Here is a 26,968-nt window from a genome sequence, read left to right on the forward strand (position 1 = left end):
AATCTAATGCAGCATTGGTGTTCTTTGTCAATATAACTCATCTGTATTACTGTTGCAGACCTTTTCCTTCTGTTTGTCAAAGGAAGGTGAGAGTGTTATTTCTCTCCTTTCTGGCTGTGCCAGAGCAGTTGTTGCCACTCTCAAAATCAGTGTGCAGGCACAGCTCTGTCTGTCAGTGCCCTCTCTGTTACTAATTTGATGTTGATGAGGGAAGGCCATTCTGTGAATTCACAGCCTAGGGAGTCGAAGTGACAGTCATCAATGCCAGGGCACAACTGGCAGTGTGACAAGGTCAGCTGTCATTTGTCTCCATCTCTACACCCCTTATACACCTAATACAGCTCTGGGGGCCAGAGCCTTTCAGGCACAGCCCTTGAATGGATGTGGAAGTGAATGGGGTCTTTAAATATCAGCATCCTGAATGTTTATCTTAATGCACCTTCTTGAAATCTACAGCTGCAATGGATGGAAGAGGCAAGTAGCTTCAGTGTTGAAAAAAAGCCTGTTGAGCTTTGCAGGAAAACATAGCAGGTTTATTCAAAACAATCAGTTTAACATAGCATTTAACAACCCAAACATGTTGATGTCAAAATTCCCAGTAATCTTAGAAAAATAATGATATTTTCACCCTTGTTTATAAGCAATCATTTCTTGATAAAGCATCAGCAATGTACGTTTAGCATTTAATATGATTTCATACTTACTAGCCTGTCTCTTACAGCTATTTTTTTAAACACAGCCTTCCCATAGAAGAGATATAATCACAGTTATCATAAAGCCAGGTTATGCTGTAAAAAGCCCCATTACCTGACTATTTCCAAAGGATGCCAAAAGTGCTGCAGGAGTCAGTGCCTGTATCTGACGTTTTCTTGGAATGTTGCTAATACAGAGTAACAGGCAGCAGTCCTGTGCTTTGTTCTTTGGAAGAGGTTTAAAAGTGAGCATATTTATATGAAATACAGTCACAGATTGTGTTCTCACTCTCGATACAGTCCCCAAACTGGTCATATTTAAGAGTGAAGAATACTCAATTTGTTAAAATTGGTCAAAATCAAGTCAAGCATCCTTTATTAATGGAAAATAAAAGTGTGATAATTCTTTTTCAGTAGTAAAAGAAAAACTTCTTAAAATTGCATATTAAATAGACTTCATGATTTTAATGGCACCAAGTTTAATCCAGCTCTTTCAGGTATTCATGTAGGTATGATAAATATGACTGGAAGCAAAATAGAGATATTAGATTGAATACCTTAACCCTGAGTGGAGACCAAAGAAAGGAATATATATCTATAATAAATCCATTTCTAGAATCTTGTTTATGTCTGGGTTCAGGTTCTTAACTCGCTGTCTAAAGCAGTTAAAAGAATTTGACAATTTATAATAACCCATTTCAGTTTGTCACTGTTTTATGATTGAGCAGTAAGTATTCACTGGAACTTTGCTTTTGAGACCTCAGTTTCAGGTACCTGCTGATTCTGACCAAGAGAAGTTGTGGATTGTGCCCCTTGCCCTGCACACAGTGCTCCAGTGGCACCACCAGGTTAAAGACAAGGCAGGGGGCTGCTGATTGCTGACATGCAGCAACCTCACTGCTCATTCATTGTAAGGTGTAACAGAAGAGAACAGGTCTCTTACAGCTTCCTCAGCATCACCTCTCCTCCCGTATTCCTCCAAACAAAAAATCAAGTGTGCAGGAATGTTACAGTCAACAATACAGAGATCAAGGTTAGACTAGCTTCAGTAAGACTTCCAGAAGAAAATTTTATTCGACCTTCAACCGCTGGGTAAACTCTCTTCATTCTCTGGAGGTAGCGGGAAACAACCTCAACGTCAGGTTCACCTAAAGAAACAAACAAAAAAACTGTTCTGTGCATCTGCCAAGCTCTTAAGCAAAATGTAAGAACTTGCCTACATTCCAGTTTTAGCTCAAGAATCAAATTGTTTTCTATGCTTTGCCATTCTGAATCAGCACACATCACCTGTGGTGGTTTGTAACCAGAATTTGTGGTAGCAAAAATTTGGCTACAAACCAGATTTTACAAACAAACACACAAATTATTTTTGCTTTGTTTGGCTTGTTTTGTTTTGAATTTATTACAATTACAAAAAAATTACAAAAATTACAATTTTTCAATTCAGGTAGATTGAGATAGTCTCTCACCTGTTTGGGGTATAGGGCTGTAGACCTGGCAAAGCTATTGGTTATACTTTTTCATATTTACTTTATTTAGGAGAAGTTTTTAGTCTTGGCACTGCTAGTGCGAGACCCTTTTCAGTCACTGCTGCCAACCATGCAATGAGCCCCTTCTGATACAAGCTCTTAACCTTCCAACTTAAGAATAATTACAGTTTTACCCTTCTGTTGTACTGAAAGACTTTACCAGAACCTTACAGGTTGTTGCCTTTCACTGTTCCTAATGATCTTTCTCAGTCTCATGAGTAGGGCTGATGTTTAAATCAAATTTTGCTGAACTTGATTTAAAACACCAGTTGTACCTGTGAGAATCACCTTTAAATTTAAACACCTGTAGAAACAAAAAATTACCTGTAACAAAGATCCAAAAGGAAAATTTTTGAGGTAAAAGCATGCTTTCATCATGCATAAGCAGAACATAAAAAATTAAAGTTCTGCAAAAATGTAGATGGGCTCCTACAAGACATTTTTTTTTAAATACAGCCCCACAGCCCTTTTGTTTTCAGAAATAATGGATTTTAATCTCAATTTTTTTCAAATTTCCTTTCATCTTTAAGGATGGACGATACCAATTGTACAAACAGAGGCATTCTAACACTTTGCATGCAGCTTTAGAGGACCTTAAGCCAGTGTTATAAAACACCTCTGTTCCACCTCTGTGGTGTGGTGTCTGTGGCACCCTGCCTTCTGCTGCCTGCAGAGCTCCCAGGGCTCCCTGGTTTTGGCTGGGCCAAAATTCCCTTCGAGCAGGTTGGCATCTTTCCCCTCACCCTATGTTGTTCACCTGAGCTGCATGTTGTTTAACACTAGAGGTGATGATTCTGTCTTTCTAAATAATTCTATACAGTGGAAATTTAAGGTCTGTAGAAAATAGCATCTTTCAGTAATGAGTACAAGTGCAAGGCAGTGTAAGATGTACTCTACGTGTTCTTTGCTGCTTTTCTGGTTTACCACAACCTTAGGACTGCTCTCTGAGCACTGCTGAATTGATAATGTTTCTCTTTGAAACTTCTGTGGTTTTAACTGAAAAAGAATAGAGTTGCTGCCTACAACCAAATCTAGCAAGCCAGAGCTGTCAGGGTAGAAGAAAGTTTAATCATGGAGTATAGGCAAAAAGTCTGAGGTTTATACTGTAGAAAGATCTTTTAATTTTTGTGAGTTGTTTGCCTGCTACCCTGTTAGAGCCCATACTTACCTGGACTGTATCCCCCTTACCTTTACTGTATCCCAGATTTTTGTCTTTCAGCATGCTGTAGCCATCTCCTCCAAATAACATATAGGATGGCAGAGTCACGTTGTATATTTCATCCATCTGGAGCGGGACATAGGCTGGGACTCGGCACGCTGTGCAAAGCACTTCCAAGCTAACAACTCTGCTTCCTGGGGCTCTGGAGAGATCATAGACCACATGGATGCCTACAAAAATACACATTGGAATGCCACTTAGTGCAGGGCATGTTGAACACACAGGGCCACAAGCAGCATTCTCCCTCATCTTCAGCTGGATCTTTGCATTACTTTCTGTGACGAAGAGTTGTATTGTTCTGAATTGCACCAGTTAATGCCCTGTGTCCTTTGCACACTTACTCAACTTCTATGCAAAAACATTCCAGAGAAATAAGAATTGCTGGAGCACTGTCCCACCTCGTTTACTTATCTGATGTCTGTTCTCATCTCTACTCCACAAAAGGAAATTACTGGTCATGGGATTGGAGTACTGCAAGATAAAAATACCTTCCCTTATTTCTATAGTCACATGTTTTCTTGTTTCCCTGGCCTGTTGGCTGAAATTACTTTTTTCAAGGCCAGCCAGCCTAACTTGGTAGCTATTCTGGATAATAGGCAGTGTCCTGAAAAAGGAATGCTAGACCAGGGCTGTACATGAGGCAGTGTCTCCTCACTGTAGGAAAGGCAACATTTCTCACTGTGAGCCTGCCTTGATCAGGGCCAGGGGAGAGCCAGGCCCCCAGAGCAGCCCTGCCAAGAACCTGCAGATGAGGAAGCCACTAAAGGTCCTTCAAAGCACTGAGGCTCTTCCAATCCCAGCACTCTTCCTGCTCTGCATGTTCCATCCTGAACCCTTTCCAGAGCTACTGGTTTTCTTCTTTTTCTGTGGAGAGGCAGCAAGCAGAGCTTGTTCCTGTTCCACCTTAGAGGTACCTAAGAACTGGTGAAAGTGTGAGACACTGTGTCTGTGGCATGTGAGGGATCACATTGCCAGGGGGTATGGGATGAGAGGCTTGGAGGGAGGGAATGCATCAACCCCTGCCCTTGAAGTTCAGCTCTTCTGCTAACTAAACAATAAAATCTGCACTAAATCACAGAGACACCAGGAATAAACATGACTGTAGCCTAATACACATCTGGATAAACATATAGATAGCTGCAATTGAAGATTTGAGTAGCTTTTTTATATTAACAGTTCATCCATAAAATGTTTAGAAATTCACTGGAGCAATTCCATAGCCCAGTTGGACAAACTCTAAAACTGTCATCAGTCATTAGAGAATTGCACAAAGTGATTTTGATAAACTGAAATTCAGCACAGCTATCCAGTTTGGCACGTCAGGTAGGCTGCCAGTTAGGAACTAAAAACTGGAGTTGTAGCTATTTCTGTGCTACAGCTACACTAAATTCTATTTTCCCCTGGCTAATTGCAGTGTTAAACTGATGCCATTATGGGTTTGGGAGCTCAGGAGCACTGTCTCTGCTGAAGGGAGCAGCGATGGGCCCTGTGCTGCTGTGGCTCAATTAAACACACATGGCATAAAGAGTGGCTGCTGGCTGGCATGTGGGAGGCACAGGATGAGGATGTATGGCCAGCTTGACATTCCATTCTTAAAAAAAGCCTTCCAGATGTAAAAAGACCAACAGGAGGGATGGCTGTTTTGGAAAACTGAGAAGAAGAAAGAAGAAAATATACCTCCAACCTGCAGCAGCTCTCCACTTCCTTTTCCATATCTCCTCACACTGTGCTCAAAAGCTTCTTTCAGTGTGGAACCTTTTAATGTCACCATATCAAAACGACCTCCAAATGGCAGAACAGACAGCAAATCTTCCACAGTAATGCTACCTGGGGGAAAGACACTTTGTTCACTTCTTTGTTTGGATTTTTTTTGTTATTGTTGGGGTGTGTGTGTGTTTCTTTTTCCTGTTTACAGAATTATTTTAGGATTGTTTAACATCAAGTTTTTGACAAGGAACATGGCAAATACAGTTTAAGAAAATGAGGGAATGAGGGCTTGTAGGAGTGAGATTCACATATTTTTTGCAGGTTCCCAAAGAACCTATATCTTTTATTGTCCAGCAAGTATCAAGACCAATAAATCAGAGTTTGGTGTAACTGCATGTATTGCTATTAGAACAGAGCTACTAAAATACATGACAAAGCACCAATCTAGGATAAAACACAGCTATTCATACTACATCAGGCACTTTTTCCAGTTAAGATTTATTCACATAGTCCCACAGAAAGATTTAGCTGAACTGAGAAAGCTGTTTATTTTCACATTTCATTTATGTGGTATCAGGAAAATAAAAACTAAAACCTTAGCATTCAGAACCCCCAGAATTTACTTACTCTACAGCAGACTACAGAAGGCTCACAGCGACCATACCCGATGACCCTGTACAGCAGGAGACCTTCCTTTGTTCCAAGGCAGCAAGGAGAGAGGGAAATTGTAAAAAGCATTGTGTACAAACAATGCTAGAGACTTCTGTCAATGTCAGCCTGAGTGCAGTTGTGCTCAAATGATGGACAACCATTTGAGAAATCACACCTAACACTGTGCAAAGCCCATCAGAACAAGCCCATACCTATTACTGTGTTCAGGCTGACATAACTTGATTCCTTCCTCCTCTGATGAAGCTGCCATTCAGCTGGTAATTTAACCTACCATTAGTGCTCTGCTCATCAATGGGTGACCGAATCCCACCTCCATTCAGGATGCACATTGAAACGTGGTTCCAGGTCTTCTGATCCGGACGCCTGACATTCTCATAAAGCTACCAAAGGAAAATGTTTAAACAGGTTTTATCTTCACTTACTATAGCCTCTGGAAATTTACACCAAGTACAATCTGAGATTGAAAAAACACAGAAAGGTTTTGACTTTTTTCTCATTATCTTCAGCCCTGTTGTAAAATACTTAGTTGCTAAAAAACCCAAGTAATTATTTTGCTTTTTAAAACTCTTAACATGAAAAATATTTGCCCTTTACTGTAATTAACTCTCAAGCTCTGCCCTAGTCTGTGTGTCTATGACATGGTCAAGGCAGGCCAGCTGAACAAAGGAAAAGTGATTTTTTTATTTTAGTGACTGTGATAAAGACAAAAGATTCAAGCATATTTGGGGAACTGAGAAGTGAAGAGGACCTTAAATACTGTTGTTCATTAAAATCTCTTAGGGAAAGTATTAATTAATCATTTTGCCAGAAATTAAGTTTTTTCAGCTCCTCTGTGGTTGGTTTTTAGTATTTGGAATGGTCTTGGGTAACTAGAAAGGTGTAGAACAGTGGAAGAACAGGAATAGTAGATTAGAAAGTCTACTCTGCACAGCAATGGGTCCCCAGCAGCTCAGTGGCGAGGCCCCGACAAAATGCAAGGACAAGGTAATATTTGCTTGTAACATCCTTAATAGTAAAGGAAATGAAGACCAGATATTTGCCCAGTTGCATCAGAATGATAAGTCTCCAGTGTTAATGCTCAGAAATAACTGAGTAGAATGGGAAAGGCTGAAATGACCTAGGATAATAGGATGGACTACTTTCCATACAGGAGTGACTATGGCCATAACTCTTTGGTTTTACAGAGAGAAGTACAGGAAGCACATGACAGAAGCCTATGAAATGAAGAAGGGCATGTGGAGGCTGGGTAGGAATTTGTGTCTTTTCTCATTTCAAGAATGATAAAAAACCTAAAAGATTCAGAGAGGGGTGACGAGGATGGCCAAAGACACACAAAACTTCTGAATGTAGAATGATGATGTAGACTTGGATTATCTGACCAGGTAGAGATCATGGAAGGAAGTATTCAAGAAGGCTATAAAATCTTCTTGAGTGGTGTGATGGTGGATAGGAAGCAAGTTCCAGAGCAAGGACCTCTTGACCCCCAGCAGTTATGCAGGCAGTGGGCAGCAGCAAGCTAGGCACTGACAAGAGCAAGGTCTCTGCAGGATGTGCAGGTCCATAGTGGAACACCCTGGCACCAGCTGCTGGGAAGGCTGGAGGCAGGCCAAGGGCAGGGGAGCCACTCTGCAGGAGCTAATCCCCACTGTCTCCCTCCCCTTTTCCCTCCCTCTCTCCCTGTTGCTGTTTCTTGCTCTCCTCACACGTTCCAGTTGAGCCAGGAAGTGTCAAGAGACTTCTTCTGCCTTGGGAATGCCTGAGCTGTGAGCTGGTGGGGGACACAGCAGATCTGAGCACAGCAGCTCCACAGGCTTGTCCAGGAGTATGCTCATCCCCTATCAACCCCACTCTGTCATTCTTGGAGACAAAACTTAGGGATGAATGGTCCTGTCATGTGCTCCAGGTGGGTCACTTCTCTGCTGCATCCCTTGTGAAGTGTTTGTGACCTCTGACTTGCAGCTGTGTAAATGCTTTGTGCCTCCAGCTTACTCATCAAAGTCATGCCCTGAGGCCAGAGCCATGCTTAGGTTTGTAACTCTTAATCAAAGGATTGCAACTTCCCAGCCCTGAGCTGAGGCAGCTTAAAAGAGGAGCTCACACAGTGCTGTTACCAATTTCACAGTCTTTTCACCTCTGAGTCGCTTTAAAGTCCTTTGTAAAATGCCATCTAGGCCTGTCAACCTTTCTATTCTGAGATTTTGGGTTACTGGTTGAGATGCATCACTGAACTAAATGGATCTCTGTTTTGACCCAGCACAAACCTTCAATCTTCTGCAATTCTCAGTCTCTCCATTTCTCAGGACAGCTCTAAATATTAAAGCTTATGGAACAGGCAGATCTATTTTTTACCTTTATACCTCTGACCACATGTTAGCAGACAGGAAAGCAAGTACAGAACTGGCAAGGCAACATGAAGAGAAATCTATGTATCTGCTGATGACTGCAGGTGATTGTCTAGGGACATTGATTGAACTAAAATAGAATTTGATCTCCTAAGAAAAAATGTATTGCAAGAAAATCTACAAACTTCTGAAAGATTGCAGGGTTACTTTCTTTAAGCTTGAAAAGTGCCAAAGCATTTGTTCACATTTTTGCAAATAAAGATATTAAAAAATCTAGCAGAATTAAAAAAGCAAGATGCTCCAGTTCTAGGAGAACTGTATGCAGAATTCCCAAACATTAGTCTGATTTGAAAACCAGCTCTTGAACTAGAGAATTATTTTGAGGACTATAATAAGAGCAATACCATGGACTAGATAAATAGCTTTGGACTAGATAAATAGCATATCTAAGTCATGATTATTAACTGTCCCTTAACTTTCCCTTTATGGGAAAGTTAATTTTCTGGAAAGAGTTACATTAGTGAATGTTTTTCCCTGAAACACTTAAATGAAATGATGTTGCTGCAGGGCAGTAAAGCAGTCAAACTCAGGAAGTTTAAAAACTGGAAGTGACCTCTTGTAAAAAGACTTTTCTGGAGTTATGTGACTGTTAAAGCCCAGTAGTGCCTGTCAGAACACAGCAGGGGCTGGTGGCTCCTTCTGGGCTGGGGTGTTCTGTGCCCAGCTGGGTTCATGGCCTCTCCCACCCCCTCCTTGCTTCAGCTGGCACCTTTTGGGCTCTTCAGGGGGACAATTCTTGTCAGCAGTTTGACAGAAGATTACCCAGATTTATTTTCTGTGCCGGTGCACTGAAGTGACAGCAAAGCCCAGCGAGTAATGAGAGGACAGAGGGTGAGTGCTGTGAGCAGGGGCCAGTAGCAGGAGAGGGGCAGGGGAGCTGAGCTCTCCTCCTTGCTGGGCCCTTAGATCAGACTGCCACATCCCTTGAAAGTGCAGCCTCAAAGGCATCTGTGAATAAGCTGTTCTCTCTGTGAGGCTGTGCACAAAGAATAAACTGCTGCTGACTCTCTGCAGCAGCATTCCTTCCAGCCTCGCTTCTGCCAGGTCTTTCTAGGGACACGCTGGATATTGCACTGTAGGAAAGCAGGCACAGAGCCCATGTGCTGATAGTTTGGAACTGGACAGCTCTGCAGTAACCCTTAGATGTAATTGCCACCAGTAGTGGTGAAAACATCTTACCACAGCATCACAAAGCAAATTGCCCATGTTACATTCTTGGAAATGGCATGCTTGGCTTGTACCATTCAGGTAAACACTAGTTTTTCCAATCTCTTCAGAATAATTCCCCAGGTTTTCTCTCCATTTTTCCACTTCTTCCTTAATGTGCTCATCTGTAAAGTAATATAAAAGCGTAAAATAAGCATCATACATATCTCATATTAATGACACTTCAGTGAATACAAACTTAGGAAAAGAAAACGTTCAAGATTCTAAAAGGTTGCACTTTCCCTAAAAACTTCTCAAGCAACATGGCAACTACATTCACTTCAAAAAAAGCCTGTAAGGGGAGAAGGCAGGACAGGACAATCAAGGGAATAATCTAGTCCTGTGCCACAGCAAGGTTACCTCCTCTGTACTTTTTCCCAGTCCTGTTCTAACCTCTGACTGATGGGTTTTCTAGTACCTACCTTGACAGGTGAGAGAATTTTAAAAATACAAGTGAGATTGGTCTTTGATGCAAATTTTTTTTTGCTGTTTGTAATTTCCTCCCTTTAATGTTGTACTAAAAGGAAAAATGGCTCAAATATCAATATCAGGGAATAAACACTTTGAAGAAATTAATTCTTTATGCACATCTGTCTCTTAGGTGAAAATTTAATTCTTTCAGAAAGAAACCAAAGATACTTATATATGCAGACAGATGTTACAACTATTTTATATCAGCTACTAGTTTTTAATCAATTTGCTCACAGCTGTCAGCAAGAACAACATCTATGAAATTTTACCATCAGTGTATCTGAATTTTAAGTTTTACTGACTTCAAGGGGAGAATGTACAGTTTCATTACATCATCTCACTACATTATTAGGTAGTGAGAATAATACAGTCAATATCTATGAACAAATAATTTTTAAACTATTTGTTTTACAAATACTCAGGTAGAACCCAGAAAGTCTGATAAAAGCTCAGAACTTCATACAAAAAAACACAGGAGAAGAAACAGATTAGAAAACCAGCCCTGGGTAATTGCAGAGCTGACAAAAAAAAACAGTTAACAGAGCTCAGATAGAGTTACAAACAAAAAGTGACAGAGAGATTCTCCTCCTCCCACTTCTTTAAATGTTTCAGAGTTAAAACTGCATACAAGAACTCATGGGTTTGTATGCAGTTTTGTATTGCATTTGCACTTTGGCAGAGCACTTGGCAGGATAGTTCAAGTTTTTCCTGGAACATTTCCACTTTCCATATTGCTCTAAACTCTGCTCTGAAGAACCCAGCCTGTGGCAAAACTGTAAATTAGTCCTCATAATCTTTTAAATCACAATTACAGGACTAGCTAAAACAGGTCCTACAAAGTGGTAGGGTATTGTATCACCTGAACTCTTACAAAAGGACTTTCAGGGATTTTAAATAGATAAAAACACACTCTGAATGCATGCATATTCAACTGTTACACAGGCTGAACCCTTCACAGAAGAGAATGGGCAAGCTCAGAAAGAAAGCTGAATTCTTATTCAGACATTGTATTTAACATGACAGGACTTGAATTGTAGCAGAGTGCTGTAGGCAAACTCAAATGCCTAGTCCACATACCTTCAGGAAAGCTGCTGTCCAGCAGAATGGGGTTTCCAACTGCTTCAACTACATTTCCTTTCTTGTCAAATGTAACATTCAAGTAACCAAGATATTTTCCATAAGCGTAAGCTTGTACAACTGGCACCTTCCTCCCATCATCTGAGTCAACCATGAATGGATAGGGGCCAGCTGGCAGTTCAGTGGAGGGTGGGGTGCCTGCACAGAACAAGCATGAAAAGCGGCTCTTCAGCTCATGTGACCTTCAAGGAGTTACTACAGTGACATTTCAAATGTTTCTCAGCCTTAACAAACCCAGCCAGGATGGAAACAGCCATGGCTAACAAGCAGACATTTGATCGTTCAGTTATCTCATAAGAGACAGTGTTGTTTTCAGGACATGAACTCAAATAACTACCACAGTGTTTTCTGAAGTTTTGACTGCACACTCCGCCATGACATCACATCACAACAGCAACAAAGCAACTTTTCATTCCAATTATTGCAATCCAAACCCCTCAGTAATGCAAACATACCAGCCACTGGGCAAAAAGTTTACTATTGAGCCTTTGCACCACATTATTCTGCATCAGGCAGAAAGTAAGAATCAGAGTAAAACATACATCAGACTTCATGGTCTGAAAAAGTCTAATGAATTTTACTGCTAATAAGCAGACAGAATACCTATAAACACTTCTGTAAATTCGTACATAGAGCCAGCTGATTTTTTTTTCACTATACCAAACAGCCTCCAAAATTTCAGACAGCCTGTAAACCCTCTGCAAAACCAACCTTCATTAGCATTAAAGTTGTGTGGTCATGGATTCAAAATTCCTATCAACCTGCAAAGAAAGATGACTAGAGGTAGGACTTGGAAACAGATTAAGGGAAGGCACTGGCAGAAAAAAAGAGAGAGTTCAATTGGCCACAGGATTTAGAAGCCACACAGGGCAGAAAGTGGCAAAGAAAACTGGACCTGCACAGCACAGGTCTTGCCTCAAGGGTACCAGGCTTCTCCGTGTCTCCTTGACATTATCTGAGTATTGACAACATTATCTGAGTAGTATCTCTCCCTGCTGTTATTCCTGCATTATTTCTGCCCCACTGTCAGACCAAGGCTGGGTAGCTCCAAGAGCCATCACGTGCTGTGTGGCAGAGCTCCCTCAGAGGCTGCTGCTGCCTCCTGTCCCAAAGGTGGTGGCATTTCCCATCCGTGTGTTGAGGAGCTCAGGGCTGCTGGCAAGGCAGGGGCGGGGGGAGCAGGTGCAGAGGAGGTGGATCCAGAGGAAAGCAGCCTCTTCACTTCCACTGCTCACAGAACAACTTGCTTCCTTCCATTTACATTTGTTTACTTCATATCAAATCATAGGATAAGCAGCACGATAAATATTCCTGCTAGAACTCCAATACAATTCATATTCCTCTCTAATACCTCCTATTTCTCCAGGGAGGGGAGCTGCAACAAACTGAACCAAACTTACCACAGAACTAGATTTTCTACTTTCAGCCAGGCCAACAGAGTTGGTTCCTTGGAGTGCCACTTAACTATTTGTTTATTTAGGGAAAAATTTAAGAAATCCTGTAACTAATGAGGACTCTCCAGGATTTATGCACGCAAAAGTGGCTTTGGGGTTTTCTGAACTGAAAAAGGAATAAGTTTTGATTTCTTGTCCTTCTTTAGTCCTCAAATGAACAGAGCATTAGAAAGATATTCTTTCTAGGCATTATTATAGTTTATATCAGCTGTGTGTATTTAATGGCTTGTCCAGAGTCTTACTCATTTCTTGTTTTCTAACAAAATACTTTCTGATTCTGATGCTTCTTTTCAGGATTAATTAGCACTATGACATCTTTCCCTTGTAAGATAGATATGTTCCTTCTGAAATGCAAAGACTATTCAGTGCATCTTACCCCAGCAGCACTAGAATTCATGCTCAGTGAAGGCATGAGACACTGCTTCATTACAAATGCACAAATTCATACTGGGTGACTGAAGAACATGCAACACTTATCTATTTCTAACCCTGTTTTAGCCAACACACTACATTTTCATAACATCAGTTCTGATGAAAACCAGAAATTCAACTGCTCTAACCCAAAACTACCACTGCTGGTTGAATCAGTTCTACAAACCAAATGCACACCTGAACAAGTCAGGACAATATTTGCCTTATAACCTGTGGATAAACTGGAGATTGGCAAATATCTTAGAGACAGGTTGGACTAGTCCAAGATGAAACCCTTACATTAAGATTTCTCTGTGGAAATGCCTCCATGGGCAGTATGTCTCTAAACTTCCATGACAGAACAGGCTGAACAGCTCATACATCCCCACTTAGACTGAGTTGGAACATTCACCCAGATTCTGCTGACACTTATTGATTACACCTCTTGATTTAAATGAGAGCTTATAAGCTTAATATAAGCAGCTTGAGACATGCAGAAAGACGTTTCGAATCAGATGTTTTACTCTGCAGTGCAATCACCTCCACAGATGTGGCTGTTTCTCTGGGAATGCTGACTGGTGGCTGTGACTCAGTTCACAAATGCACTCAGGATGCTCCTGAACGGGTGAGCATGTGTTTCACAGCACTTGGGATAAAAATTATATGCTCAGACCACATCCTGTCAAAAATCGTGTTTAGACTAAATAGATACTTTTGGTGTATCTCCCCCAGACATTATTTTTCTCACCTTGCCAGTATTAATAAAAGTATTTAGAGAGTTTTGTTTCATCAAAAGAGTAGAGCCCTTGGAAAAGGGACCAGAACTCATTCCTAGCTGAGATTTTTAACCTGAAGGCTGCAGAGTCTCCTGCAGTGTGCTCTCTCTGGCACTGTGAATCTTGGACAGCCACAGAGGGGGAGGGCTGGAATGGCTTGACATAATCCAGTCTGATCAGAGCAGGCCACTCTCTGGGATGACTAGAGGTGTGCTTGCAAACTCCTGCAGATCTAGACAAGATATGAGCTCAGATAGCTCCTGCAGCACTTCATATCATGGTTCCAAATTGTGACATGTGGCACCTCTTTGGATCACACCCACAAAGGTATTTTGACTACTGTGGCTACCACGATGAGGCACAAAATCTCTACAGGCATTGGCCAACACAGCACACTCTCTACAGACATTGTGCACAACACAGTGGAAAAGAATATGGATTCCACTGTGTAAATCCACAAGGAATGCACACTTTGTATATGGAATCCATCCTTGTTTTTCCCATCTCAAAAATAATTCAGTAAAATTGCATGCTGCACCCCAAGACAAGACCAAGGTCTCTGTGGCTTGTGCAGGTCAGTGTTGGAAGCCCTGCTACAGGCAGCTGTGGAACTTGAAGGTAGTCAGGAGGAGATGGAGCCAGCAAATATCAAAATATAATTTTTATCTTGGGGAGTCCCTGAGCTGCAAACTGGTGGGAAACATGGGCAGATCTGAGTAAAGTGTCTCCACAGGCTCATCCAGTACCCTCAACCATCCCCCTTGGTCACTCTTAGACAGATGGTATTGGGATGTTCCATCCTGCTTTTTGTTCCACTTTGGCTACTTCTCTGCTGCACCGCCATGCAAAGTATTTGTGAGCTCTGACTTGTAGGTAGGTGTGTAAATGCTTTGTGCCTCCAGATTGGTCATCAAAGTTATTCCCTGAGGCCAAATTCAAGAGATATTCTGATCTGCTCAGTGTGTAACAGTGGCATGCAGTTGTTTCTTTTTAACAAGTGAGATAACAAAAGGTGAGAGTGCAGATAAGAAAAAAAAGGCATGAGAAACAGAGAGGAGATGAATTGGGAGAGGAGAGGATGATAGTGCAAACCTTTTAAGTGGTCAAGTTCCTAGGGTAGGGTACATAATGTTATCCCTGTGACTCGGGCACATAGGAAACTTTTCTAAAAATTACAGAAAATCCCCATTATAGTCTCATCCAGTTATTAAAGCTTCTGTTAAATTTAAAGGATTTTAAAAATTCAATCAAACAGAACAACAAAACAGCCTCTCTTTGACTTGTGTCCTTACACTGTGGGGAAGGTAACAGCACTGGGGAAGGTGCTGATGGTAGGTGTCTCCTAAAGTAGCACTACTGCAGGAGAAAACAGATTAGCAATGTTTATCTCTAGAATGACATCTGCCTCTAGAGAAAAGAAGAATAAAGAAGAATAAAAGAGGTATTGAAAAAAACAGATGAAACTTGGGGAAAGTATTTTAATGTCAGACTAAATGAAGACCTATGAATATAGAATCAGATTGTAGAGAAAATCAACACCATAGCAGTTTTGAAGTCTTCTGTGATTGATTTTTCTGATTAAGTCACATGCATGTTTAAAAGTAGACAACCAATTTATTCTTTTATAGATGTGAGCTTAAATTATGGTATGTTTAGCAGTAATTTACAGGTATTACTACCTTTGTTCCTCTTCCCCACTTTGCATAGGTCACCTTGAACATCCACAGCATTATGGAAGCTCTCAGTGAGTTGTGGTACTTGGTGTGCACAGGCTGTTTTGAATTGGTTTCTTCCATGGAAATTATGGACATGTACCAGCTATGAACCTGGCTGAGTGCAGCCAGCAGTAAACTACATTAGTGAAAGTTCTCCAAGTTTAAAACAGTTTCAGCTCAGCTTCAGAAGCAACATTTTAGTAAGAAGTAAAATACCTGTATAGAGAAATGTGTTTGTATGTCCTCCAATCACAACATCCACTCCTTTTACTTTTTGAGCAATATTTTTGTCCACGGTAAAACCAGAATGTCCTAGTGCAATTATTTTGTTCACTCCCATAGCAGTGAGTTTATTCACTTGCAGTTGCAATGCTTCAATTTCATCTTCAAAGGTTACATCATCCCCTTAAAAAAAGAAAGTAAACAAAAAGAATTTACTTACAAAGTACCTTAATTGCTACTTTGAAATAAAGTAATTGACATCAGAGATTAGTTTGTATAATTAAAAGGATTTTGAATGGCAGTGCCTTTCAAATATCCTTATCTGGTTCAAGCTCTTGATCTGACCCATTATTTTTCAGCCTCTCAGGAGCACCTGTGTGCTTAGAGTAATACAACATTTCTGCAACAAGCTGTATGTACTTGCCTAGATTAAAAAAAGTTATAACTCCGTAAAAAAATTCAGTGGCATCAATGGTAGGATCAAAAATTGAATGACTTTTATTATTTATACTAGGGAAAGGAAACTGAAATGTTTGCATATAAACACTTGTATTCTATCACAAAGTTTTTTTTCTTCCCCAACTGTATTTGTTGGAGATCATCTATCTTCTCCCAAGTTAAATCTCCCTTTTTACTGCATGCTCATCTTGTTCTTTCCTTTATCCCCCCTCCTCAAGGCTTTAAAAAGCAGCTTCTTCAAATCCTCCCTTTTGATACAAATACTCTCACCTAATGTGAACCAGACTCAGTAATGCCAATACAGCACAGCACACATCTGAGCTACCATCCTAAAACAACAGCATAAGGAATGGAAAGTCTGGAAAGGGGAAACCTTTTCCGGACAAGAACGTTGGGAAACCAACAGTCCTTCTGCAAGTTTTCTGTGCCTGTTGAAATTACTCTAATGTGACAAACAGTTACATGAACACTAGAATGACAGGCGTTTTTATCCTGGGCACAGTGGTTTGGGTTGCACAAAAGGACTTCCTATGTAAGAGGATAATTTCCCTGACAAAGCTTTAAGAGTAAAGCTTAGGGACAGGTTCAACTTCGACTTTCTGGTGAAGACAACCAAGTGACTTTTCTACCAATTCCTCCTCTACCTAATTCCTCTCCTTCCTGCAGAATTTTTTTATCAAATCATTTTGAAAAATGCCTTTAAAGTAAAAAGATTTACATTATTTCATAACAAAGGGAGGAGTGAACCGAATCCACAATCCACTGCAAAATGTTTCAGGAAATGAAGAGGAAGCTGCTACAATGGAAGAGATAAAAGAGGGTTACATAAGTTGGTTCAGCACCACACCCATTCAATAGTTCTGTTAGTGCCCGAGGGAATCTTTGTACTGCACATTGCAGAGCGAATTGTGCAGTGCATCCCCACATTTTCTTCCTGTGGACCTCTTCTCAGAATCAAAGAGTCAGAAGTTAATTGAGGTTGGAAGAGACCTCCAGGAGCCATGTAGTCCAAAACCCATCAAAGCAGGAACTGAAAGCCAAATGAGGATGCTCAGGGTCTAGTCTGAGCTGGCTGAAATTCCAGTCACTCTAAGCAACATGTTTAATGGCTTAACTATGCTTACCATGACAAATTTTTTCCTTAAGTCCCACCATAATTCCCTCTGTTACTGCTTGAGCCCATTGTTTCTTGTCATTTCTTTTCCCCTCTGGGAAGTCTCTGTCCCTGTCTTCTCTAAAAAATCCCCTTACACCAGTGGAAGACTGTGTTTGGTTCCCTCTTAGCCTTCTTCTCCAGGCTGAAGGAAGCCACTGGCTTCAGCCCCTCTTTGCACATCCTTGCATCGACAGCAGCTGGACCTGATGCAGAGCAGCTGGCAGAAAGGGAAGTGCAAGAACTGATCCCTGAGCTCAGGCTCCTCACGTACTCCTCCCTCCACCATGGACCAGCTGCGCCCCACTGCTGTGGGGACCAGTTCTGCAAAGAGAGCTGAGCTCTTCAAACAGACAGCAGGAACGAGCCACTGACAAGCTGCACCAGCATGCAGGTGCCTGTGGGCTAACTTGTCCCATGGCCAGTAGCCAGGGGTCCATGACAAAAAACTGTCCCCATCAGCGCCAGCTCTGTTATGCCTCTATGCCATTGCAGCCTACAAATGAGTCTTCTGCATTGAAGACATGCTATCATTAGTCTTCAACCCACAGAATCATAGAATTCTTTAGGCTGGAAAATGCCTCTGAGATTATAGAGTCCAACCATTAATCCAGCACTGCCAATTCCACCACCAAACTGTGTTCCTAAGTGCCACATCCACACCTCCAGGGATGGTGACTCCAGCACTTCCCTGGGCAGTCTGTTCCAGTGCTTGACAACCCTTTCCAAGAAGAATTTTTTCCAAAAATCCAACGTAAATCTCCCCTGGAAAATCTTTGAGGGCATTTCCTCTGTCACTTGTTACTTAGGAGAAGGACACTGTTCCCCACCTTGCTACACCCTTCTTTCAGGCAGTTGTAGAGAAAAGGTATCAAAACAAACTGACCCAGTCGCATCATGAGGGGAAGGTCAAGGCCCATCCCATGCAGGTAAGCCCATCCCTCTCCCAGGACTGTCCTGTCAGGACAGACAGACACCAGAGCTCGGGTGTGTCATCCCACTGCCAACGCACCCACCCACTGATGTCCTTGTTGTCTGCCTTGCCCTCAGAAAGGGAATTCTGCCTGGGGCTGCAGGGGCTTCTTTCACCCCTTCTCCATGGCCTAGCCATGGCACTGCACACAGCTCTGCATCCTGGTCATCAGAGTATTTGATGTAGTTGAGATGAAATGGGCCAGCAGTTTGAAAGTTTTACAGTGGGGGACTGTAAGAGCAATTACACAGTGTTCAATTCTCTAAGAAACCAGGCAAAAAGCAGCATACTGCTTAGCACTCATCTGGGCATTTTTCAAAACAATCTGAATCAAAATTACTAACTTATTGCTCATGTCAATATTCCACTTCTCTTTCAAAGTTTTAAGCTGATTTGGCATCCTCTTTCTAGGTGAGGTAGAGTTTCAGAAAAAACAGCCAAACTGTTGCAACTGAACAAGGGAGAAGAACCGTCTGCCTGTTAAAAATATTATGCATGATAGCCAAAATAAAGTGGAATAAATGCAATTTAAAATTCCATTTTTAAAAACTCTGCCAAGTTGATAGTTTAAGTAAATATTTTGCTGCCTGTAAGGTTACTACAGAGTAAGTAGGTTTGCATTTACACCTTATACAAAAATACAGTGGACCAAACAACATTACAGAACTAAAGCAAGTAGGCTGGAACCATCAAATACTAGAAAGTAAATACACAGGTAACTGTGTCTGTGTGCCAAGTTATGAGCTACTCTTTCAGGACATAGAAAAACCTGCTGGACACTCAGCTGAGATAGCTGTACATGGCAAAACAGAGAACTCCAGAAAAACTGCCAGTTGACTGTAATCTATAAATGTGTTTCCCATCCCTAGGGTTTCCAAACAGTGGCGTTAACAGTACCTTCAGCAGAGATTAGTTGGTCCCTCCCGATGCAAACACTGAGATTTAAGGACTTTATATTCTGTTCAAGTCTTTTGATAACCTTTTTTTAAGCAGACTATGAAAAGTACAAGTGGTAATTTCATAGCTGGGTGGAAGTTATGGAGATTTAACAATAGAAGAAATCACACTCACAAAATACTTCCACAGAAGGCAGTAATGTAGGAATTCATGTTTCAGCATTCTCAAGCTTCCTGTTTGCCTTGAGAATGCCCTAAGAGTGTAGAGTATGCCAAAGCACACAGAGGCAGAGAAAACGGAATCATCTGGAAGAAATGTGTAGAGATAAGGAAGGTGCTGAATTTAAAATTAGCAAGGTCCCTTATCAGTTGAATATAAGGAATTAGATTGATAATTATTTAGCCTGATGTCTGCCACGATTTCACCAGTCTGAAGGATTGCTAGGTCACGGGCAAGATATAGTCACTGGGGTGTATTAATATGTCCTGAGTTCACATTTTCAAAGCTTCTAAATATTCCTCCACACACCAAAAAGGCAAAGCAGAAAACTAGAAAAACTCTGATCACTATAAATGTTGCTGTTAAAATTTCCTCTGCCTTTTGCTCAGTTACACTGTGGTTAGGGATGCTTCAGCTCCTTCAATGGAGCTAACAGGATTTCCCTTTTACCACTGCTTTTTTATCTAGCTGTGGTCTCTTACAGTATCTCAGCATACTGAGGCATTGGTTATGATGTCTGAATGTTATTGGAAATGTATTCAAATGCTTCATAGAATCATTCCAGCACTATCTGGATTTTCACCTAGTGTATTTATTTGCAAGATGGTTACTTTGATGATCTCGCTGCCCTGACACGGGTGTTTGGAAGAAAAGCAGCAGCAGATTTTATTACTCCCTAACAGAAGACAATATTGGCTGTCATTATTCAAACCTAGCATGACATCTGATAATATCCACCCTCATAACCTCAGGCACAGGTGAAATTCTATTGCCTTCACAAAAAACAGATTCGTTTTCTTTTTTTTTTGCGGGGAGACAAAAAGACAGGAAGCCAAAACCACATCACTAAAAAACAGAAGTGAGATCAATAAGTCTATTCAGACTTCAGATGTCCATTTCTTGACAGGTTAAACATACAACATTGGAATTAAAAATCACAGAAGGAAGAGTTTTATATTCTAATACTTGCTCAAAGTATTAGAATATATTAGAATATAATATTCCTTTTTTTCCAGGAAAACAATGCACTATTTCTATATTACTAAGCAATAGAAAGAGAAATAATAACATGAAATAATAATATGAAGACCCTTTTCAATGTGAAAGTGTTTCAAAGCAGCTCTAAGAGTATCCCTAACTGCAAAACCCAGGGAAGAAACTCTGTTTTTGTTACATGTAGACTGAACTCTATGCGGGCAGTGACTCATATCTCCAACAGCTGATTTAAATGTGTTTCTCATTCCAGTAGACCATTTTATTTTAGCAAAAAAACCAAACCCAAACAAAACCCTCATCAAACCAAACCCCCTAAAAAGCTGGAAAAAATAGTCAGAAATTGAAAAGTCTTCTTCCTGATAAATTCTAATTTTACACATGAATGAAGCAATTGTGGTAAAAGCTGGATGGGTGTTCCTTCTGTAGTCAAATTTCTGCAAATATTTTGAGAGGCTAAAAACATCTTGGGCAACTTTTGCTTCAAAAACAAGTAGGAACCTCTTGTTGCATTCATGTTTTAACTTTTGTTTAAACAGATGAATAACTGTAAATTATCATGGAATATAACTTTAAAAACCCAAGCAAGAATAAAAGCCCAACAACCCCTGAGCTCTCCTGCAATCTCAGTGACTTTCTGATATTCACAGATATGGTCCAGGTCTGTATAAAAGAGGGTTTTAATGTTATCAGGCCTTTTTAAGGTTAAAAATCAGGCAAAGTTGAGTAATACAAGTAGATACTGATAAAACAACAGACTTCCTACTTTTCTGCTGCAAACATTCATCTTTGGATTTTAAAAAGTAGGCAAATAGCAAAATAGTAACAAAGGACAAAAACTTTCATACTAAAGAAAACATACCTGGCTGGGAAAGAAAAGAAGTTTCCTTTGTAGTGTAGCCAACAATTCCAACTGACTCTGAGTCAAAATGAACTATTTTAAAAGGATGAACATATTTCATCATTTCGTTTGCTAACGGAGTTTTCCCTTTAATATTTGCACTCAGGACTGTAAAATTTGCATTTTTAAGAAGAGGATCCAATAATCCACTCACACCTTCATCAAACTCATGGTTACCCAAAGCCTGCAAAAAGCAAGAAGAAAATATGAGACCCTACCTCAAATATTCGGTGTAAATTGTCTCATAATTATTTACATGGTATGTTTGAGAAAACAAAGTCTATGTTCTATGAAAGAAAATCCTAACTTTTCTAAACCAACACATTCCTGTTTCTCGTGAACACAGAAGTGGTTGGGTTGTTTTTCTTTTTAGATGTAGGTTTTTGTTTTGCAGACTCTCTTACATGGATTCAGATGTGAAATACAGATGATGTGATACAGATACATGATACAGATTTCAAAATCCAAAACCTATCTGTTTGTGACAGTGTATCAGGTCAAAACCCCTTTCATTTTACATCCTGTAGCTCTAAAAAAGAGGATTAATAATAACCAGAAAGGAAAAACATATATTTTGTGTATGGAAAATATGTTGTTTAAATACTGAAGAAAACAAATATTGTCATTGATATATAGCATGTTCTTTAAATAAAAATTGCATTTTAAGAGCTTTTTGCTTGGACTACAGTTTTTAAAACATACTTACGTTGCACTTAGTAAAGGTTCTTCTGTGCTTTACCATGCAACAAGAAAATATCATTTCCTATCCTCCATCAATATCATTACTTGCCTATGGAAGATGTAATGTTTATCAGTCAGGGAGAGTCCCCAGACCCAACTCACAGTGGATGTGTGTGCACACACATGGGTGTGCACTTAACACGTGAAATGTTGAGACTGCCACACAAAATGAGCAGTCCTGTTTATTTATTAGCAAGGCAATACCACCCAGATGAGAATGTTTGGTTTGGAAAGGGACTTACCTCGAGGAAAATTTCCCCTACCTGCCCCTTTTTCATACTCAGCCTAATTTGCCTGCAAGTTTGGTGATATGCCAGCAAAACCTCCATAGATGGCATTTTGCAGAAGCACAATACACGCCAGGACTTTGTAGCACATTTAGGTGTTAGGCAAGGAAAAGATGCAGCCACAGAAACACTACAATTGTATAACCTGGTAAATAATAAATCTATACGAGGTTTCAGGTTGCAGCTGGACCAAAGCACGTAAGAGGTACCAAAGCCAATGGGCCAACTCTTCCAAGCAAAAGTGTTCTAAAATTTCATTCTGAAATTAAATGGGTAAATCTGCATTCATTATCTCAGGTGGCTTATGTACCATTCTGTTCTACTTAAACAGCCCACACACCCAGCTGTGCTTGCCCCAGTTTTTATTCTGGAATTGGCTGTATGAACCCTGATCATGTTCCAAACCAAGGAGCACCTTAAGCCACCACAGGTCTGGGAGCTCAATATTTCAGTCAATTGGTTGGCAGTGTTTTTCTCTTGGGCAGATAAACATTCCCGGCTCCTTTTATCTTCACAGGCAGTTAGTCAACGGCTCGGTGGAAATTTCAGGATATCAGCAGTAACTTGCATTGGAAATCAGCTGTTCCTGCTGACACTGGTGAGAACACTGCTCACACCCCTGGGAAGGAGCCAAATTGTTTGTGTGCTGCTGCAGCACTTTTCCAAAAGAACCAAGAACTATCTGTAAAAAAATCCTCACTTGGGAAAACACAGTGCGCTCCAACTATGTTCCATTTCTAACTGTATTCTAATTGCAATCTAATTTGCTGTAAAAAAATACTAATAGAGAGAAAAAAAAACATTAATCTTGATGCTGTCTGGATGTTCTGAAAAGATATCTATGGACTGGTAGAGTCTATTGGAATGGCAAAAAGCTCTTTCCTTTTGGCTAGTGCACATGCCCTTTGTTTCTCATAAATATGCAATTAAACCCCAACAAAAAAAAAAAAGGTTGCAAATGAATTAAGAAATTGAATGGGCTATAACTGCCACCAGCTTGTTGGAGGAAAAAATCTCAGAATTCTAACCCAACAAACCAGTTAGGAAAGATTGTTCTCTTGGCTTTGTTGTCTTGCATTTGGATTATTTCATGTCCATTAGGACACTGGCTTTAATCAAAACTTTTCCTTTAATCAAAACTTTTCCTGTGGTGAGGGTGGTTACTAAGTTGTTAATGAGAAATCACTGATGGCTAAAATATGGTTTTACTTTTGATGCTACTCCTTCTCTGAGGAGGAAGATGTGGACCGTTTTGGGTTGCTATACTCTAACTAACTGCCCTCACACTCAGAGCTCCTGGGACTCTGCACCTGTGCAATATCCCTTAACCAAATCTGAATCTTTTGGCCAGCATAAGTGCAAGTCACAAGGGGGAATAAACAGAAATATTCAGGCACACAACATGTGATTATATAATCCTGTTTTTCACAAGCAGCAAGTCTAAAAATATTTCAAAAATCAGGATACAAATTAACAGAAGGATGAAACTTAAAAGTAAAGCTAGAAGACTTGTATCACCTTTCCAATTACTGCCTTTGAGGAATTTATATTGGATTTTAGTCTTAATTACATCAGAAAAAAAAAGCTGGTGTCATGAAATTTTTTGGGAGGAAATTAAACAGGAGAAAACAGTTTGGAGGTGATAACAGGTATAAATGAGAAAAAGAAAGTTAAAAAAGGAAATTTCTCCTATTTATGGAGAAAACCTCTAATGCTTCCAGGCTGTCCTAAATCCTCCTATGCCTCCTGCCCGCATCCTGGAACAACTTTAATGACTCATGCTCCCTCCTTCACCCTGTTTGTAATCCTAGCCCTGTAGCCCACTTCTAAACTTTCAGTAATCCCCACCCCTACTGTCAGGGATGTGGTTTCCCAAATTCTGTTTGAAGAAGAAGCACTATCTCACCCTTCTCAGTGCGGCTCTTGCCCTGCTCCCTGTGCCCCCACCCAGCCACCATCCCCACTGCACGGCCTCCCACGGTCCACAGACAGACGAATAGAAACAGATTCTGCAGCACTGCCCGACACTGGGCATCTATTCCTCAGGGTCTTTGGCAGCAGAGAAGGACTGAAAATCTACACAACGTTTAGCACCTATCCTGTCACCTTCAATTTAAATTGTAATAGAATACTGGTCCTCCACAGAGCACAAGTGGTTGGCTACTTTGCCTAAGGCATTCACATCTGGCACAAGCATCTGGATATCTGGTATGGGGTGGGTTTATTTTTTAAAGCTTATTCTGATGAAAAAACTCATGGTATCTCCAAAACCAGATTGTTCCTACATAACTTTTCTAAAACTGAACAGTACTTCAACACCGCCTGAAAAAATTTCTTCTTGTGATAAAATCAGGAACTGTACAGGCTCGCAGGCTGCCCATGAACCAGTTATACCAGCAAGCACAAGACTGAAAATTGACAGACAGCAGAAAGCTTTATGAAGAAAGTAGGAAAAAACACCTCAAGCTATTTCTTGCACTGCAGAATCCCAAGGTGCTCTCCAGCTCTCAGTGAGATGAGTCCTGAATGTACACACTCTCCATCACCATTGGGAGGAAAGACCCTGTTAATGTTTCACAATTAAAAAACCGTTCACTAGGGCACGTGAACAGGGAGCAGTATCGCTCACAGACCTGTCTGTCTGGTGCTTAGCCTAAGAAAGTGCACTGGGGCATGACTTTCCCTTCCACAGCTGTCCTGAGACAGAGGGAATACACAGGTGAAGCCATTTTCTCCTGCAAATGAAAGCACCGTCCTTTCCAGGCAAAGCAAAAAAGACGAAGACAGAGAATGTGATATGCCCAGAAGATTTTCCCCTCAAGCTGACAGATGGGATGAAATAAAGTTCCAGTCACTCTCACAACAGCAGCCATGCTCAAACGTGACTTTAATCTCTCTCCTTTCCGGGATTGTACACAAGCAAAATAAGCCACTGCCCTGCGACAAAAGATTTAAGGACATGGAGTGACATCCCCCAACCACCTCAGCCACAAATTCTGCCTTCCTCTCAGCACTTGCATGACCAAAAGAGGCAGAGTAAAGGTGCGCGGTTAGCACAGCCTCAGAGACCTTCCTCACTAAGGCGCTGTTGCGATCCCTGGGCTGTTTGTACACAGCCCCTTATATACCCCTTATATACCACAGCTCTGAGGGCACTGGACACAACCAGGGTGGGATTGATGAAAATTAAAAACCTCCACCCTTTGAAATAGCACTGCCAACCTATGCCACCTGTGCCCTCCCGCACGACCGAAGCAGGACAGACTGCAAGCCTCAGGTAGGTGACACCCTTGTCTCAGACCAGACTCTTCACCTGGCTTTTTGCTGGGGTCATTCCATGGCTTGCCAACCCCTCTCCAACAGAGCCCGTCCAGCCCCTTGCCCGCATCTGCCAAGGAGAGTCCCATTGCATCTCTCTGGGTAGCCTTGCCATCATCTCCCGGTTTCTGGCTGCCCGCGGGGCTGCCAGCTCTCGACTTAATTCGGCCGGGAGTTCATTACCCGTTACCAAATCACTTCCCTTCTCCTCGTCTGCCTCCCACTTGCCTTTGGCCACGATTTTAGCATTACCTACAGCCTTTTCTGAGGCAACTTTACGCACCGGAGGAGGCGGCAATGCGAAAAACCGGCACGGGGCGAGGAAAGGCAGGAATAGACCCAGCAGCCAAGGGGAGAGAGGGAGGGGAAGACCCCACCGCGCCTCTCGCCGTCCCCCGGCCCGCTTTACCATGGCATCGTAGCGCAGGAGGTTCATGAAGTGGACCGCCTCCCGGCCCTTGAAGCGGGAGAACCACACGGTGCCCTGGTACTGGTCCCCGGCGTCCAGCAGCAGCACGTTGCGGTGCGCGGCCCGCTCCGCCGCCACCCGCGCCGCTCTCCGCGCCACGCCGCCGAAGCATCCCGGCGCTCCGGCCGCGCAGCGCCGCGGGCCCTCGCCCTGCGCCTCCACCCGCCCGTGCACGTCGTTGGTGTGCAGCAGGGTCAGCCGCAGCTCCGCCGCCGCCGCCGCCGCCGTGCACAGGCACAGCCAGAGACACAGCCCCGCCATCCCGCGGGGGCTCCGCCGCTCCGCGCTCGGGCTGGCTGCGCCGGGAGCGGGGCTGGGCAGCGGCGCGGCTTTGGGGCGGGGAGCGGGCGAGCGTGCCGAGACACCGCGCAGGCTGCGCGCCGCCCCGGGCAGCCTCCGGCGTGACCGCCCCGCCGCCAGGCACGGGCTGCCCGCCCGCCGCAGGTGCGCCGCGCCCGCGGGGCGTGAGCGGGGAGCGCTCGGCGCGGCCGCCCGCGCTGCCGCTGTGCCCCTCCTGCTCTCCCGCTGTCCGCGCTGCCCCTGTGCCCCTCGCTGCTCTCCCGCTGTCCGCGCTGCCCCTGTGCCCCTCCTGCTCTCCCGCTGTCCGCGCTGCCGCTGTGCCCCTCGCTGCTCTCTCGCTCTCCGCCCGTCCTCGGGGCTCTCCGAGCTCCGGGCAGTGTCCTGCGCCCGTCCCAGTCCCCGCTGTCCCACCGGTGTCCTTGACCCGAAGATAGCTGCTGTCGGGTTGGAGAAGGGCTTTCAGCCGGCTGCTGGAGGTCAAACGGGATGAAAATCCAGCCAGCAGGGAAAGGACAAACTCCAGTGCGCACAGGAAGCCTTGGTGAATGTTTAGTACGCTGAAAGGAGTTTCCAACCCTTCACATGGAAATGTTTGCCTCTCTCCTCCTCTTTCTCCAAAGATGCTTAAAATAAAGACTGCTATTT

General features: G+C 42.3%; 1 protein-coding gene across 1 annotated transcript; it reads right to left on the reverse strand.

Annotated features, from left to right (window-relative positions):
* Nucleotides 1-855: 855 nt before the first annotated feature.
* Nucleotides 856-26,284, reverse strand: NT5E (5'-nucleotidase ecto). Its single transcript, XM_054279173.1, has 9 exons — nt 25,964-26,284; nt 21,170-21,392; nt 15,608-15,796; nt 10,976-11,173; nt 9,401-9,552; nt 6,087-6,199; nt 5,118-5,263; nt 3,410-3,610; nt 856-1,840 (listed from the first exon to the last, which is right to left on the reverse strand). The coding sequence occupies exons 1-9, from the start codon at nt 26,282-26,284 to the stop codon at nt 1,683-1,685; spliced, it is 1,701 nt and encodes a 566-aa protein (XP_054135148.1). The 3' UTR covers nt 856-1,682.
* Nucleotides 26,285-26,968: the final 684 nt, after the last annotated feature.

The sequence above is a fragment of the Melozone crissalis genome, unplaced genomic scaffold (assembly GCF_028551555.1).
Source record: "Melozone crissalis strain CALT ecotype California unplaced genomic scaffold, PUWL_Pcris_2 ptg000027l_1, whole genome shotgun sequence".
NCBI lineage: Eukaryota > Metazoa > Chordata > Aves > Passeriformes > Passerellidae > Melozone > Melozone crissalis.